This window comes from Notolepis coatsorum, assembly GCF_963971535.1.
Source record: "Notolepis coatsorum genome assembly, chromosome: 1".
Classification (NCBI taxonomy): domain Eukaryota; kingdom Metazoa; phylum Chordata; class Actinopteri; order Aulopiformes; family Paralepididae; genus Notolepis; species Notolepis coatsorum.
In genome coordinates, this window is record NC_140165.1 from 22711530 (window position 1) to 22725743 (window position 14214).

At 43.7% G+C, this 14214-nt stretch overlaps 1 protein-coding gene across 1 annotated transcript in view; it reads left to right on the forward strand.

Moving 5' to 3' along the window:
• Positions 1-1810: 1810 nt before the first annotated feature.
• Positions 1811-14214, forward strand: part of LOC311226616 (interphotoreceptor matrix proteoglycan 2-like) — a gene marked incomplete at both ends in the record, with an annotated part of 29576 nt that continues 17172 nt past the window's right edge. The window contains 4 exons of the mRNA XM_084312034.1: positions 1811-2035; positions 2688-2849; positions 9948-10006; positions 10150-10170. Of these exons, the coding sequence (XP_084168160.1) occupies positions 1811-2035; positions 2688-2849; positions 9948-10006; positions 10150-10170 (467 nt within the window). The remainder of the gene's footprint in view (positions 2036-2687; positions 2850-9947; positions 10007-10149; positions 10171-14214) is intronic.

The following is a 14214-nucleotide window of genomic DNA, read 5'->3' on the forward strand; positions in this document are numbered from 1 at the left end:
AACAACAGAAGAAGAGACACTAACTGAGGCTGCTACTGAAGAATCTGCAGAAACAACAGAAGAAGAAGAAGAGACACTAACCGAGGCTGCTACTGAAGAATCTGCAGAAACAACAGAAGAAGAGACACTAACTGAGGCTGCTACTGAAGAAGCTGCAGAAACAACAGAAGAAGAGACACTAACTGAGGCTGCTACTGAAGAAGCTGCAGAAACAACAGAAGAAGAGACACTAACTGAGGCTGCTACTGAAGAAGCTGCAGAAACAACAGAAGAAGAGACACTAACTGAGGCTGCTACTGAAGAATCTGCAGAAACAACAGAAGAAGAGACACTAACTGAGGCTGCTACTGAAGAATCTGCAGAAACAACAGAAGAAGAGACACTAACTGAGGCTGCTACTGAAGAAGCTGCAGAAACAACAGAAGAAGAGACACTAACTGAGGCTACTACTGAAGAAGCTGCAGAAACAACAGAAGAAGAAGAAGAGACACTAACTGATGCTGCTGCTGAAGAAGCTGCAGAAACAACAGAAGAAGAGACACTAACTGAGGCTGCTACTGAAGAAGCTGCAGAAACAACAGAAGAAGAGACACTAACTGAGGCTACTACTGAAGAAGCTGCAGAAACAACAGAAGAAGAAGAAGAAGAAGAGACACTAACTGATGCTGCTGCTGAAGAAGCTGCAGAAACAACAGAAGAAGAGACACTAACTGAGGCTGCTACTGAAGAAGCTGCAGAAACAACAGAAGAAGAGACACTAACTGAGGCTACTACTGAAGAAGCTGCAGAAACAACAGAAGAAGAGACACTAACTGAGGCTGCTACTGAAGAAGCTGTAGAAACAACAGAAGAAGAGACACTAACTGAGGCTGCTACTGAAGAAGCTGCAGAAACAACAGAAGAAGAGACACTAACTGAGGCTGCTACTGAAGAAGCTGCAGAAACAACAGAAGAAGAAGAAGAAGAGACACTAACTGAGGCTGCTACTGAAGAAGCTGCAGAAACAACAGAAGAAGAAGAAGAGACACTAACTGAGGCTGCTACTGAAGAAGCTGCAGAAACAACAGAAGAAGAAGAGACACTAACTGAGGCTGCTACTGAAGAAGCTGCAGAAACAACAGAAGAAGAGACACTAACTGAGGCTGCTACTGAAGAAGCTGCAGAAACAACAGAAGAAGAAGAAGAAGAAGAAGAAGAAGAAGAGACACTAACTGAGGCTGCTACTGAAGAAGCTGCAGAAACAACAGAAGAAGAAGAAGAAGAGACACTAACTGAGGCTGCTACTGAAGAAGCTGCAGAAACAACTGAAGAAGAAGAAGAGACACTAACTGAGGCTGCTACTGAAGAAGCTGCAGAAACAGAAGAAGAAGAGACACTAACTGAGGCTGCTACTGAAGAAGCTGCAGAAACAACAGAAGAAGAGACACTAACTGAGGCTGCTACGGAAGAAGCTACACAGACCACAGGGGAGATAATTGAGGAAGACGTTGCAGAACAATTCCAACCAGAAGTAGCAGTTACAGAGACGGATATTACAGAAGATGCTGTCCCTGAAGTTGTTCAAGAAACGACTCCAGTATCCGAGGAAGACATAACTCCACTGATTCTTGTAATTCCCGAAGATACTGAGGAAATACCACCAGAGGCTGAATTAGAAGGAACCACAGATACCGCAACCGCAGAAGAGGAGACGATTGACGTCGAGGTGCAATCTGAACTCGATGCAGAAGTCACCCCAGAGACTGCAGCGGAAGACCTTCCGCCAAGCGAAGGTGCCACTCGAGATGCTCCAGCAGAGGTCGAACCCACCATGGCAGAGGGAACCACCGTCCCAGAGACGCCGTCGGAAACCGTTCCAGAATCTTCAGAGGATATCACGTCAGAGACCGTTCCGGAGGTTACTCCAGAGGGGGCTGCTGCAGGAGAGGTTACCGAAGAGGTCAACAATGGTAACTTTCGAGAGCCTGAAGAGACGATCCACGACGATGTGCTCGGAAATAATGGCTTTGGTTTAGAGAAGGAGCAGGAAAGCGTGGTAAGGAGAATATAAACGTTTTAAAATGTCACAAGATAAATGTTCTAAATGAGCCCAGGTTTATTTCCTGTTACAGTGGGTAGTATTTCCTGTATGAACCCTACCCCGACCATAACCCTAACCTTAACCTCACTGGACCGTACGCCCCACCTTAAAGGGATCTAGTTCAAATTTCGAGTCCTTTCTCAGCACAATACAAGCTGTTCCTCATTCTAGCTCCAGCTAGTTAGCCATAAACCAATGCAAAGTCAATGTGGTGGACTTCCTGTCTGTACAAGCTGACTGAGGCTCACTGCAATTTACTCCACACGGCACACAAAGTAGATTTCAGTGAGGTGCCATTGGATACTAGACAACTTGAGGAATTTGTACGTACCAGCCATTTCATGCTAGCATATCAGCAAAATATCTAAATTTGGTTCTAAAGCACATAATGTGGTATTTCTTTGTAACATGGCGAAGTTAGTTTGTATGTTGGATAAATATTTTTTAATTGCACATTGTTGTTTGTGGTTCAGCGTACATGGTCCTCATTGCAAACCATTGAAAATCTTGCACCTAGCCCCTTTAAAAGTTGTAGAGTTGAGTGTTCCAGTCTTTTGATCTACCCAAATCCAACTGAAAACCCTTTGTCTGTCTCCTGTGTTTCCAGATTGGTAATGAGATCGACGACAAACTGCTGAAGCCTCTGAGGCCCACGAGGAACCAGGTGGTGGAGCTGAGCATCAGGCTGACGGGGGAGACCTACAACGACGTCCTCAGAGACCCCGCCTCCCACCACTACCAACAGCTGGCCAGGCAGTTCACCAGGAGGGTATGGTCAAAAAAACACTCCTTGATGATGATGATGATGATGATGGTGGTGCTGATGATGATGGAGGTGGAGAAGGTTGAGGTGGTGGTGGTGGTGGTGGTGATGATGATGATGATGATGATGATGATGATGATGATGCAGGTGGAGAAGGTGGTGGTGGCAATGATAATGATGATGGTGATGATGATGATGATGATGATGATGATGATGGTGGTGGAGGTGATGATGGTGGTGGTGGAGGTGGTGGAGGTGATGATGGTGATGATGATGATGATGATGATGATGATGATGATGATGATCATGATGATCATGATGATGGTGATCATGATGATCATGATGATGGTGATCATGGTGGGGTGGTGATAGGACAACGATAAATATGACGATATAGATACGACGATGACGAGTATAATAGATATTATCAATACCTTTTTGGTAAAAAATTGCGCACATCTCTAACATAATCCAAGTTGTTATAGATAAAGATTAGCTCACGCTGCTGTGAACTCAACTCAATTCAGTCCATACTTCCGTCACGGTTGTGACATCCAGCCGCTGTTTCTCTGTCTGTCTCTCCCTCTTACCTCGCTCTCCTTGTGCTTCCCCCTGCAGATCCAGTAGATGTCCCCCCGTGTGTTTCCCACGTCGTTAGGTGTCCCGTCCACCCGGCTGTGTCTCGTTGTCCCCTGTGTAGTAGTAGTTTATTGTCACGTATAAAGTACAGGTACATTACAGTGTGATGCTTGGTTCATACTAGGGATGTCTGATATTATCGGCCTACCGATATTGGCATTAAAATGTGATATCGTAAATTATCGGTATCGGTTAAAAAATTATAATAATCTTTTAATGTTAATTACCTGAAATTATTCTGTTTTTGGGGGGGGGGGGGGGGGGGGGGGGGGACCCTGCATATATCGGTATCGGAAATGAACACTTTCGCGGCCACTAGGATGAGTCTAATTAATCTCAAGAGGACCGGGAAATGTAAACAGACGTGGGGCTGCTTGTAGAGCTAAATCTATACTTTATAGTATTGCTATCTGTCCATTCTCATTGTGAATTGAGACCATAAACCGTCCCTTCAAAATGGCTTAAAGAAAAAAAATGTCATCAATACGTTCTCATTTTATAGCGCCGTGAATATAAGCATTATACCGGATTTGGTCTAGTATATTTCCTGGAAGCCGAGATAATGGGCTAATGGCTAATAACGTTAAATCCAATGGCATTTCGGTTATAGATACGCTCCAGTTAAAACGCAAACTGCATATGATCGGCACGATCCTCACGCATGTATGCATGAAAGGGGGGGGGGGCGGGGGACGTCGTTTCTGATTATTGATTACCGATAACCGCGTTAGCCTCATTAGCCTCATAGGCCGAACGCCTGGATGGCTATCAAAACAAGGCCCGATCGGGATGTACTTTACGTGAAAAAGATCTTACCGTGGTCCGGTGGGATCGCCCCGAGCATTGACCCCTTATCGATCGTCATCTGGTAGATCGATATGTCCATTGGCTGATGATAAATCCCCTTATTGCATGGTGAAATCTGCGAAGCAAAACGTAATCCAAGCTACAGGCTGCAGATCCAGAATCGAGCTAACATAAAACTCAATTGAAAGTAAAAACAAATAGTCCACCGTTCGGCCACAGGGAACACTGCATTATCGCGATAGCGCCCCTAAGAGGATCTGGCCGGTATTGCACCTTCTCGAATTCAAAGAGTAGGGTATATCTGCAGTGCCGCTCGGCGACCTTGAATAGGTTATTAAAATGGAATAAAAGCAATAACAACCTGCCACGGATTTATCCGTGCTTCTGTCCACAACGGGTGGAATCGAAACACGGATATATACGTTGTTCGTCCCCATTGTGTTAAGAGTTGGACAATATCGGTATATTGGATATCGGTAAAAAAGCCAATATCGAACATCCCTAGTTCATACACATACAGCTCATTATAGTAATATTCCACAATTATTACAGTTGGTAGTAATAATGGCACACATAAATTCACACCATGTGCATTTGTTGATACATGCAGGACTAAGTCTTGAGACAGACGTATGTGTATCACCGCTGCCATGTTAGCGGCGCGGAACTGTGTATATTAGTCATGTCCCCTGTGTATATTAGTCATGTCCCCTGTGTATATTAGTCATGTCCCCTGTGTATATTAGACATGTCCCCTGTGTGTATTAGTCATGTCCCCTGTGTATATTAGTCATGTCCCCTGGTCAGTCAGTTGTTGTCGGCTAATCTGTTCCTGTTACCCGTCTCTGTCCAGCTCAGTTACAGTGGTCTCCGGATTGAAAGGATCACCTCGCTGTCTTAACCCTTTCACTACCACACGGTTAACCCTTTCACTGCGACACTACATAATGTTAACCCTTTCACTACCACACTACAGACGGTTAACACATAGTGCGCCAAGAACAGCGTAAATCGTTATTGCCCGCCATGCGTTGCACGCCAACAGCGCCGTATCACGTGTTTGGGATCAATATTTAATTATTTTGCCATGGCATTCATAATTCATCCAGCCTCCCTCCGGATCGCAGCCGGACCCTGTTCTGATATTGCAACGCCTCAATACCGCCGCCTGGTGGATGGTCGGGCGAGTTACACTCACGCCAAACCGGAAGTGGCGATCGGTGCATCGAGGAAATTCCTCCGCCAGAGATATATTGTGGCGTGGATCAATATACACACTCGAGTGCATTTGGATCGCTTTCGAAATGCAATAATCGATATGATTTCGGCGTTTATTGCGTCATACAAACCGGAAATGGATCTAGCAGATCGACGTCAAATAATTGGGATCTTTTTCCTCCAGTCTCATCGGCGAACGGTAAGAGGACACTAACGTTACTTTCAGCTTGATTGTCCATTTCTTTGTTTGCAATCAGTCTGATCAATATATCAACCCATACTAAATGAAGCCGTTACTGACGATCAAGGAATTATAAACAACCCCCCCCCCCCCTTTCCTTCACACATGATGAAGCATAATGTATACCGATCATATACATTTGAATTTTTTAATATAGCGTGTTTAGGAAAGAAACGCCAATCGATAATCTATCATATGCTTCAGGGCCTATAACTAGCGTTTTTGGAATTACTGCAGAAAAGCTTAAAACATACTTATTCTCGACAGTATTAACACAACAATGTATGAATGAAAAAATATAACATTCCCACATCCGGAACGATAGATACCCGATGTTGAATGGGCCATAGTAATGTCGATAGCTCTATAATATTTAAAAAGTTATAGCCCTGCAAAGAAGGTAAACATCTCCATAGGCTTACAGCGGTGGCAGAGAGGGCATAATGATGGGCACAATGCATGGCGCCCAATGTGTTTAACCGTCTGTAGTGTGGTAGTGAAAGGGTTAACCGGCTGTAGTGTGGTAGTGAAAGGGTTAACCTTCTGTATTGTCGCAGTGAAAGGGTTAACCATTTGGTAGTGTGGCAGTGAAAGGGTTAACACGGCAGCGCCTCAGAGCACCTGCTGTAGTGAACAGACACGCCTCTAGAGGCAGCAGAGCACAGCGGGGGCCATTGTGTTGCAATTGACACAACCATGGGTGTAGGTTTGATTTGAGCTTTGGTATACTGTAGGGACACTTAATATAATAATAATAATATATTTATTTTTGTGTATTTAAGTGTAAATATTTTTATTTTTTTTAGCTACAAAGAGGATCTGATTCTGATGAGTGTTTCTTTAATTGACCTCCTGAACTGATATGCGTTTGGCCTACACATGCACTTTCTGCATACAAATGAATAGCAAATTGGGTAAACAAAAAAAATAGATGAAATAGCCTATGGCTGTTATAATACTAAAACTACACGTTTTTACTCTGCAATCTCTATTTAATCTACGTCCTATATAAAACTAAGCCTATGGACACAACACAATGGCCCAGTCCATTGTGGTAAACATATGTAAAGCTGGTTAATGAGTCTGGGGGTGTCCGATGATTGCATTTGCAATCGAAAAGCAAAAGAAAAAAAAGATAACATGGTTTCAATTGCAAATAGCAAATTGCTGCTTTCAGTCAGTCAGAGTAAAGAGATGCCGCCTGGCGTTTGGTACAAACAACACTCTGTGGTAGAATTACCAAGAAGGCACCATGCATCTATCTGTACTAAAAGGTGCATTTGGAACTCTAGACTATTGTACCAGTCCTATTCTTGTTTCTGTTCAGTCTGTCTCGTGCTCCAGTTCCTAGTGTTAAGTGTTTATCCTGTTACCATGTTCAGTTTAGCCAGTTAGTCTCCCCCCGTTCTGTGATCCTGTATCCTGTATCAATAAACAAGCCACCAGTTGGTCTTCCCCTCCATCCGTCTCCTGCCTGTCCCTTGTCCTGCACTCGGGTCCACTACCGCAACCCTCACAAATTCAATGTTTTTTGGCTGGGTTTCTGCGCAGTCCGGCAGATATTGTGCCATGGCCTTCGAATACTTTATGTGCGTTTCCTTAACATACAGGATTTACATTCATCACATTCCCGTGGGCTTGATACTAAAAGGCAGACTCATAAGTTTAGAGTTTATAGAACCGGCCTGTTCTTTTGTGTTAAATATTGTCACACTTTAGAACTACAGTATTAGTTGTCTTCGGCCTTGCCAGCTATAAATTATGCACAGAGAGGGTGAGAGTGTGTGAGAGAGAGGGAGAGAGATACAGTAGACTCTACTACTCTACTGAGTAGAGAGAGAGAGGGAGATAGAGAGAGAGACAAAGACGAAGGCCTGGTTGGAAAATTAAAAAGAGCACCGTGAGCCAATGACTCACTATAAGTTACTTTGGTGAATGAGTTGGTGTGACAGCGGCGGAAAAATGGGCTCTGCCGGGAAGCGGAAAAAGCACCGGTATATTCCCATCGATGGGAGTTCCCGTGGCTGGTCGTTGGGTTTTTATCCACTGGCAGTATGTTTTTATGTCAGGGTCAAGGCCATTAATGAAGGAAATGTAGAGTGTACAGAGAAGTAATAGAAACAACAGAAGAAGAAGGAGAGCAAGAGAGGAGGGTGTGAGATAGAAATAGAAATAGAGAGATAAACAGAGCCAGAGAGAGCCAGGTGCCAGGTTTCTGTCTGAGAGGCAGATTGGTTGCCTCTTTCTAGCTATGCTGGGGAATCACCGTAGCACGCAGCATGAAGACAGTGGTCCTCATTCTCGAACGTGTTCCTAAGTACCTTTGTAAATATCTTGGTACCAAATTTCGTACCAACAGATTTACTGAAATCCTCCTCCGGATTCCTGAACGCGTGAAACGGTCTACGTATGTGGCCAACATTTTCATAGCTGGATTCCTATATGAATGAAATATGTCACTCATTCTTAAACTGAAATGCGGTCTGTCCGATTTTGCGAATGCCTTTTCGAGTACGTTAATCCTACGTAAATCCTACAAAGAATTTACAATACGAAGCCGTTCGAGAATGCCGAATAAGTATGTAAATCGAGTTACAAAGGAATTCCTTGGTACGTTTTTTGTGTATGTCCGTTAGAGAATGAGGACCAATGAGGCTTGGCCTGTACCTGCCGGGCTGCAGAGCACTGAACAGGAACACTGCCATTCAAATCATCATTCACATAATGGTCTTATTGACCTATGTCAAACCCTGTCCTCTTTTCTTCATCCTCCAATCACAACTGTTGCTTTCCTCTGACAAACGCTGGTTTGTCAGCAGCTGTGATTGGAGGATCAAGAAAAGAGGGCGGGTTTGAGGCAGGTCACTTGGCTGGTACGCGTCTATTCGAAACCCAAGCGGTGCATGCTTCCACATTCGCGTTTTGCGCTCTGATTGGCCACTGATGTTTCTTGTCGCACCAATCGTGTGACGGCAAGTTCTTTCCCCGGTTAAGCTTAGGCACTCTTTTTTCGAAGTTGGTTAGAGTTTGTCTTAGAGCAGGGCGATAGAACGCCCGCCCTGATTCCAAACGCTAACCTTAACCAACTTCGAAAGAGTCGCCTAAGCTTAACCAGTGATAAACTAGGTGTTAGGTAGTTTGCTGCTGGTCGAGGCGGAAAAAATGGGCGCGTCACGCGATTGAGCGCCCATGTCACATGAGCAGAAACGTCAGTGGCCAATCAGATTCGCAAAACGCATGAACCGTTTGGGTTTCGAATAGACGCGGGCTGGTACACTGTAGAATAGCTGCCATAGAATGTTTGAGGCTGTGGCTAGAAGGTGTCCGCATTTCATTGATCTTTCCACCTTAAAAGTAGCTTATAAACCTTAACCTCACCGTATATGTCACACAATTGCGTGATCGTCGATTTTTGAAGTTATAATGCATTTAAATGATACGTGGATGCCTTCTGGCCACGACCAACCAATGTTTAACACTGTGTCTGTGTGGCGCATGAGACCGTTGAAATAGAATTGTCATAATCTCAAACCTGTGGGGGTTTGAGATAGGCCAATCGATAATATCGATAACCATTTGTCTCACTGAAGGCATAGAGAAAGCACAGCTCTCACTGAATGTAACTACGACTGAGATGACCAAGTATCACATGATCTGACCGGTAATAGTCAGACATCTTTTTATAATGAATAGCACCGTCTCCGATGACGACAGTGATAGAATACGTTTATCATAAATTATGTGATATACACTTGCACCAAGTCTCATTTATCAGTATTTCCACATGTGTAAAAGGTTGAAAGTTGATCAAATACCTTGCCACAATGTACTTAAATCATGAATGCCAACTGTTTCCCAGGACTCATCAAAATAACCGTCTGTAGTGTGGTAGTGAAAGGTTAACCTTCTGTAGTGTGGTTGTGAAAGGGTTAGCCCTTTGTTGTGTGGCAGTGAAAGGGTTAACCTGCTGTATTGTCACAGTGAAAGGGTTAACCCTTTGGTAGTGTGGCAGTGAAAGGGTTAAGTGGCAATGAGTTGGATGGTACCAAACGTTGGCATATTTAGCTTGGCAACCAAGCAATGTTTCTACCCTGTAGTTTAGTTGTTGATGATAATGGGTTCTATAAAGCTTTTAAAGTGAAGACACATGATGTAACCTTCGTGACTTAGTGCAAATGAAACTCTCTCCCATTTCCTAGATCGAAGAGGCCTTTGAGAGGTTGCCAGGCTTCAAGAATGTCTACGTTATCGAATTCAAGTATGTTCACCTGACACTAAAATATACTGTTATGATTTAACATGAAATAAAACGTGCTCAGTTGGTGATGAGGATTATTTATCTCAGTGTTGGTCTAATGTTTGTCTTCAACATTTCTTCTTTTCCCCCTCCAATACCCCCAGGCCACAGAAGGACCTTGAAAGGTAAGCATCTAAGCACTCGGACCCAGCATACATTTATTACATTCACATGTCAACACATAACTTACAGACGGTTCTTGTAAACCCTTGGCGAGCCAAAGGTATGCGAGCTGATGTATACATACAGTATATAGCTGATCACCACGATCACCAAGAGAGCGAGCTCAATTCCTGCATGTCGCCATCTGCCAGAGCCTAATAAATCCATCTCGTTGTTTAAAACTATCACTCCCAGTCCAGCCGTATGCAGCTGAGTCCCCACTCTTGGTAATGAGATACTCATATGTCTCAGGGTCTGGATGAGGCTGGATCTCGATTTGATTTTGCTCCATTTTTAAAGGAACACGCCAACATTTTGAGAAATTAGCTTACCGTCTTCTTCAGGGGGAGACAAGAAGATAGATACCAGTTTACATGTTAGCCTAGCTTAGCACAATTAATGGAAGCGGACATGACCGGTTAGCCTTCGGGAGAGGTGTTAGTTGGACAATGCCTAGGCTAACCGGTCATGTCTGCTTCTATTCATTGTGCTAAGCTAGGCTAACGTGCAGCCAGATAGCTTTCTACTGAACGCACAGAGAAGAAACTGGTATCTATCTTCTTGTCTCTCTCTCTAGAGAAGACGGTAAGCTAATTTCCCCAAATGTTAGCGTGTTCCTTTAAAACTGTCCTACATACAGTAAGTTCTGGGTGAAACGCTTTGATTTATGATCATCATGAGGGCGAACATCCAAACATAATTAGCTGAGATGGCAATTTTGGCACTCAATCAGTTAATACAATTATTGTTGTGCACGTTTAACCTATGATTTAAAAGGTTCTTCCCCCGCAGTGCTCTCATCGGGTTTCTCACATTTTAGGTGAGGTCAAGACCCCAGTTGATTTAAGAGTATAGTTCAGCTATTTCAACTCCACAGTAGGTAAATCTTTATTGGCTGCAGTACAGGAATCCAGGGACCGTATTTGTCACACTTCGATGAATAGGGGTACTGATCTAGGATACTGTATACTGCACCTGTGTATACTGTTTACATCACCTACTCAGAGTATATATTCAGATTCAGTGTTCTATTGCCCATAACGTATTATAATATACCTGATTGTCAGCGCCTTTGATTAGTGCTTATTTTAATCTTTACTATAATTTCATTGCCTATGTGTATGTCTTCTGCTATTACCATGGCCATATCTGTTTTTACATACTGAATTCCCCCAAGGGGATCAATAAAGGAATATCTTATCTTATCTCTTAGGTCACATGGCAATAATATAATAGTCATACTTTATCTATATAATTATATGGTCTTGCCTCAGCAGAATAACCGTGGCAACTGTGGCATTTGTGCCACATTGGAAGGAGATTCACGATGACGTGTCATGAGAATACTGTGAATGGGCCTACTATTACTATATAGTATATGTAAATAATTCTTATGGTTTCTTTTTGGGGTAACAGGCAGACTTCACCACAATGGCACAGCCGTGGCCAAGCAGTGTTCAGGACTTGGATGGTGTCATGTGATGAGAATAATATAGAGTCTGTTTATTTGCCGTGAGCATTGAGTAGATGTTCTCAACTTGACCTCATCCCGAAATCTATTGCAGTGTTTGCTTAGTATCAATAACTGGGCCCAAGCTGTTTCCCTAGCAACGCAATTCCACTGAAAGCTTCTACAGTGACTGACAATGGCTCAGGAGGTGGAGCGGTCGTCCAGTAATCTGAAGGTTCTCGGTTAGATTCTGGTCGAACAGCCTGTCGGGGTGTCCTTGAGACGCACTTAACCCCTAACTGCTCGCGATGAGCAGGTCGGCATCATGCATGGTTTCCTCCGCCGTCAGTGTGTGAGTGTGTGAGTATAGTCTCTCGTAGCCATACCTCTCTCCACACTATGTTAGCGCAGTGCCAGCACCAGAGAGAGGTCTGGCTGAACCTATTTTCATCCAGTTATAAGGGGGGAAAAACACTCTGGCTTGTTTTTATTTCTTTAAAGTTTAAACCATTGAATCCAGGAAACACATTTGTGTGTATATATGCAGGCTATATAATGCATTATTAGCAGGCGTTTCAGGTCTAAATGGATTAAACCAATCACAATAATCCCACAAGCCCAGGACGCAGCAACGGTGCCCTTGCAAGATAGTATCGCAGATAGCAGAAGGGGAGGAGAATTCCAACTGAAATAGTCGGCCAATGGCAGCTTATACCCAAAGTCTCAGTCCTGTGATCCAGACTAATGTGTGAGTGAATGGGTGAATGTGAGGCATAAGTTGTAAAGAACTTTGGATAAAAGCGTTATATAAATGCAGTCCGTTTGCCATCACACTAGGTTTACTGTAATTGATGATAGCATCAAGACACACTACTCTTCCGTAACCCCTTTTACTTAACGCAGATTCTCCCCTGCCTGTCAGTGTAAATAAGGGATCTGGCCGGGGCTTTACCTTAATTTCCCGCTAATGCCCTTACAATGGCCAATCACGGCGCCGTAAGTGGGATAAGTCCCCCCACCCGCGGAGTCTCCCATCGCGGCCACCTGCGTCCGTGATGGGATTACATTTAAATGTTTATGACCGGCTTCATTTTCTCCCACTGGCTTGTCAGCGAGCGCGGCCGGGCCAGAGTCTCCCACAGCGGCTGGACACTTTCGCTCACCTCATACTTTTACCTCACGGATGAGTCGCACGTTGTGAGCGTGGGGAGACTCTTTAAACCCACCTTCGCAGGCCACATTTTATTCCCCAAGCCGTATAAATGCCTCTTTGCCGAGCAGCATTATACTCTTTTTGGCCTGGAAATACAACTCACAGGAGGTTGTTTTTTTTCCGCTGTTGAGTGAGGCAGTGGTGAAAGTGGATATGTGTCGTAAAAACTCAACAGGTACACCTTTCTGGCACACCCACCTTTAAAATATGTCTCAAAATGAGGTGTCTAGGTCAGGACGGGGTGCCTGAACACAGCTGCAATACCACGGCCTAGGTGAGAAGATGTGGTTTATACATTTAGCAGATGAGATAACGATGATAATAATGATAAACTAATCAAAACTCAGAAATATTATCAATATGATAAAGGTCCAAGCCGTGAATCCAAAACGTAAACAAATGGGTAGCCACTCCACCAATAATAATAATAATAATAATAATAATAATAATAATAATAATAATAATAATAATAATAATAATAATAATAATAATAATAATAATAATAATACATAAATAAAAAAAGAAAATAGGAATCAAGACATGTTTTCATTCTCTAGTTGAGTGACTGAGCTCTTATTCTCTGGTTATTTTTGTTAGTTAGTTAGTAATATTTGTAATCACTGCAGTGAAACAAACATAATATTCTGGCTTGGAATAGTGTGCAGTTGTTGGGTGTTTGGTCAAGGAATGTGGCCTTTATGACACAAAAAAATTCACCCACCAACCAACCAACCAGCTGACCAACCGAATGACCAACCAATCAAGTAACCAACCAACCAACTGACCGACTGCCCAAATAACCAACCGAATGACCAACCACTGACCTGACCAACCAACCAACTGACCGACTGCCCAAACAACCAACCAAATGACCAACCACTGACCTGACCAACCAACCAACTGACCGACTGCCCAAACAACCAACCGAATGACCAACCACTGACCTGACCGCGTGAATACTTTGGGCAGCCGAAGAGTGCTTCCGCATTGCTCTGATTGGCCAGCGATAATACGCGTGCATGCGCATTATACGCCATTACGCACTTGTCTCCCTGTGGGGAGGCGGGCGCCGCTGGTGTACAGCTGAGAGCTCCAGCATAGCTATGTCCGCGAGCTAGGCGCAAGCCAGAGTAAAACACAGTTTTCAATCAATCAATAACAACATTAACGAGACTCTCGTTGTGTCTATTCTGCTAACGCTAACGTTACCTCTCATTGCTTTAACGTTACCTAGGCTCTCGCGTCTATCTGCTAACGTTAACGTTAGCGTTAGCATTAAGGCTAACAAGCTGTAACGTTACCAGTCTTGCGTCTATCTGCTAACGTTAGCATTAGGTAATAACC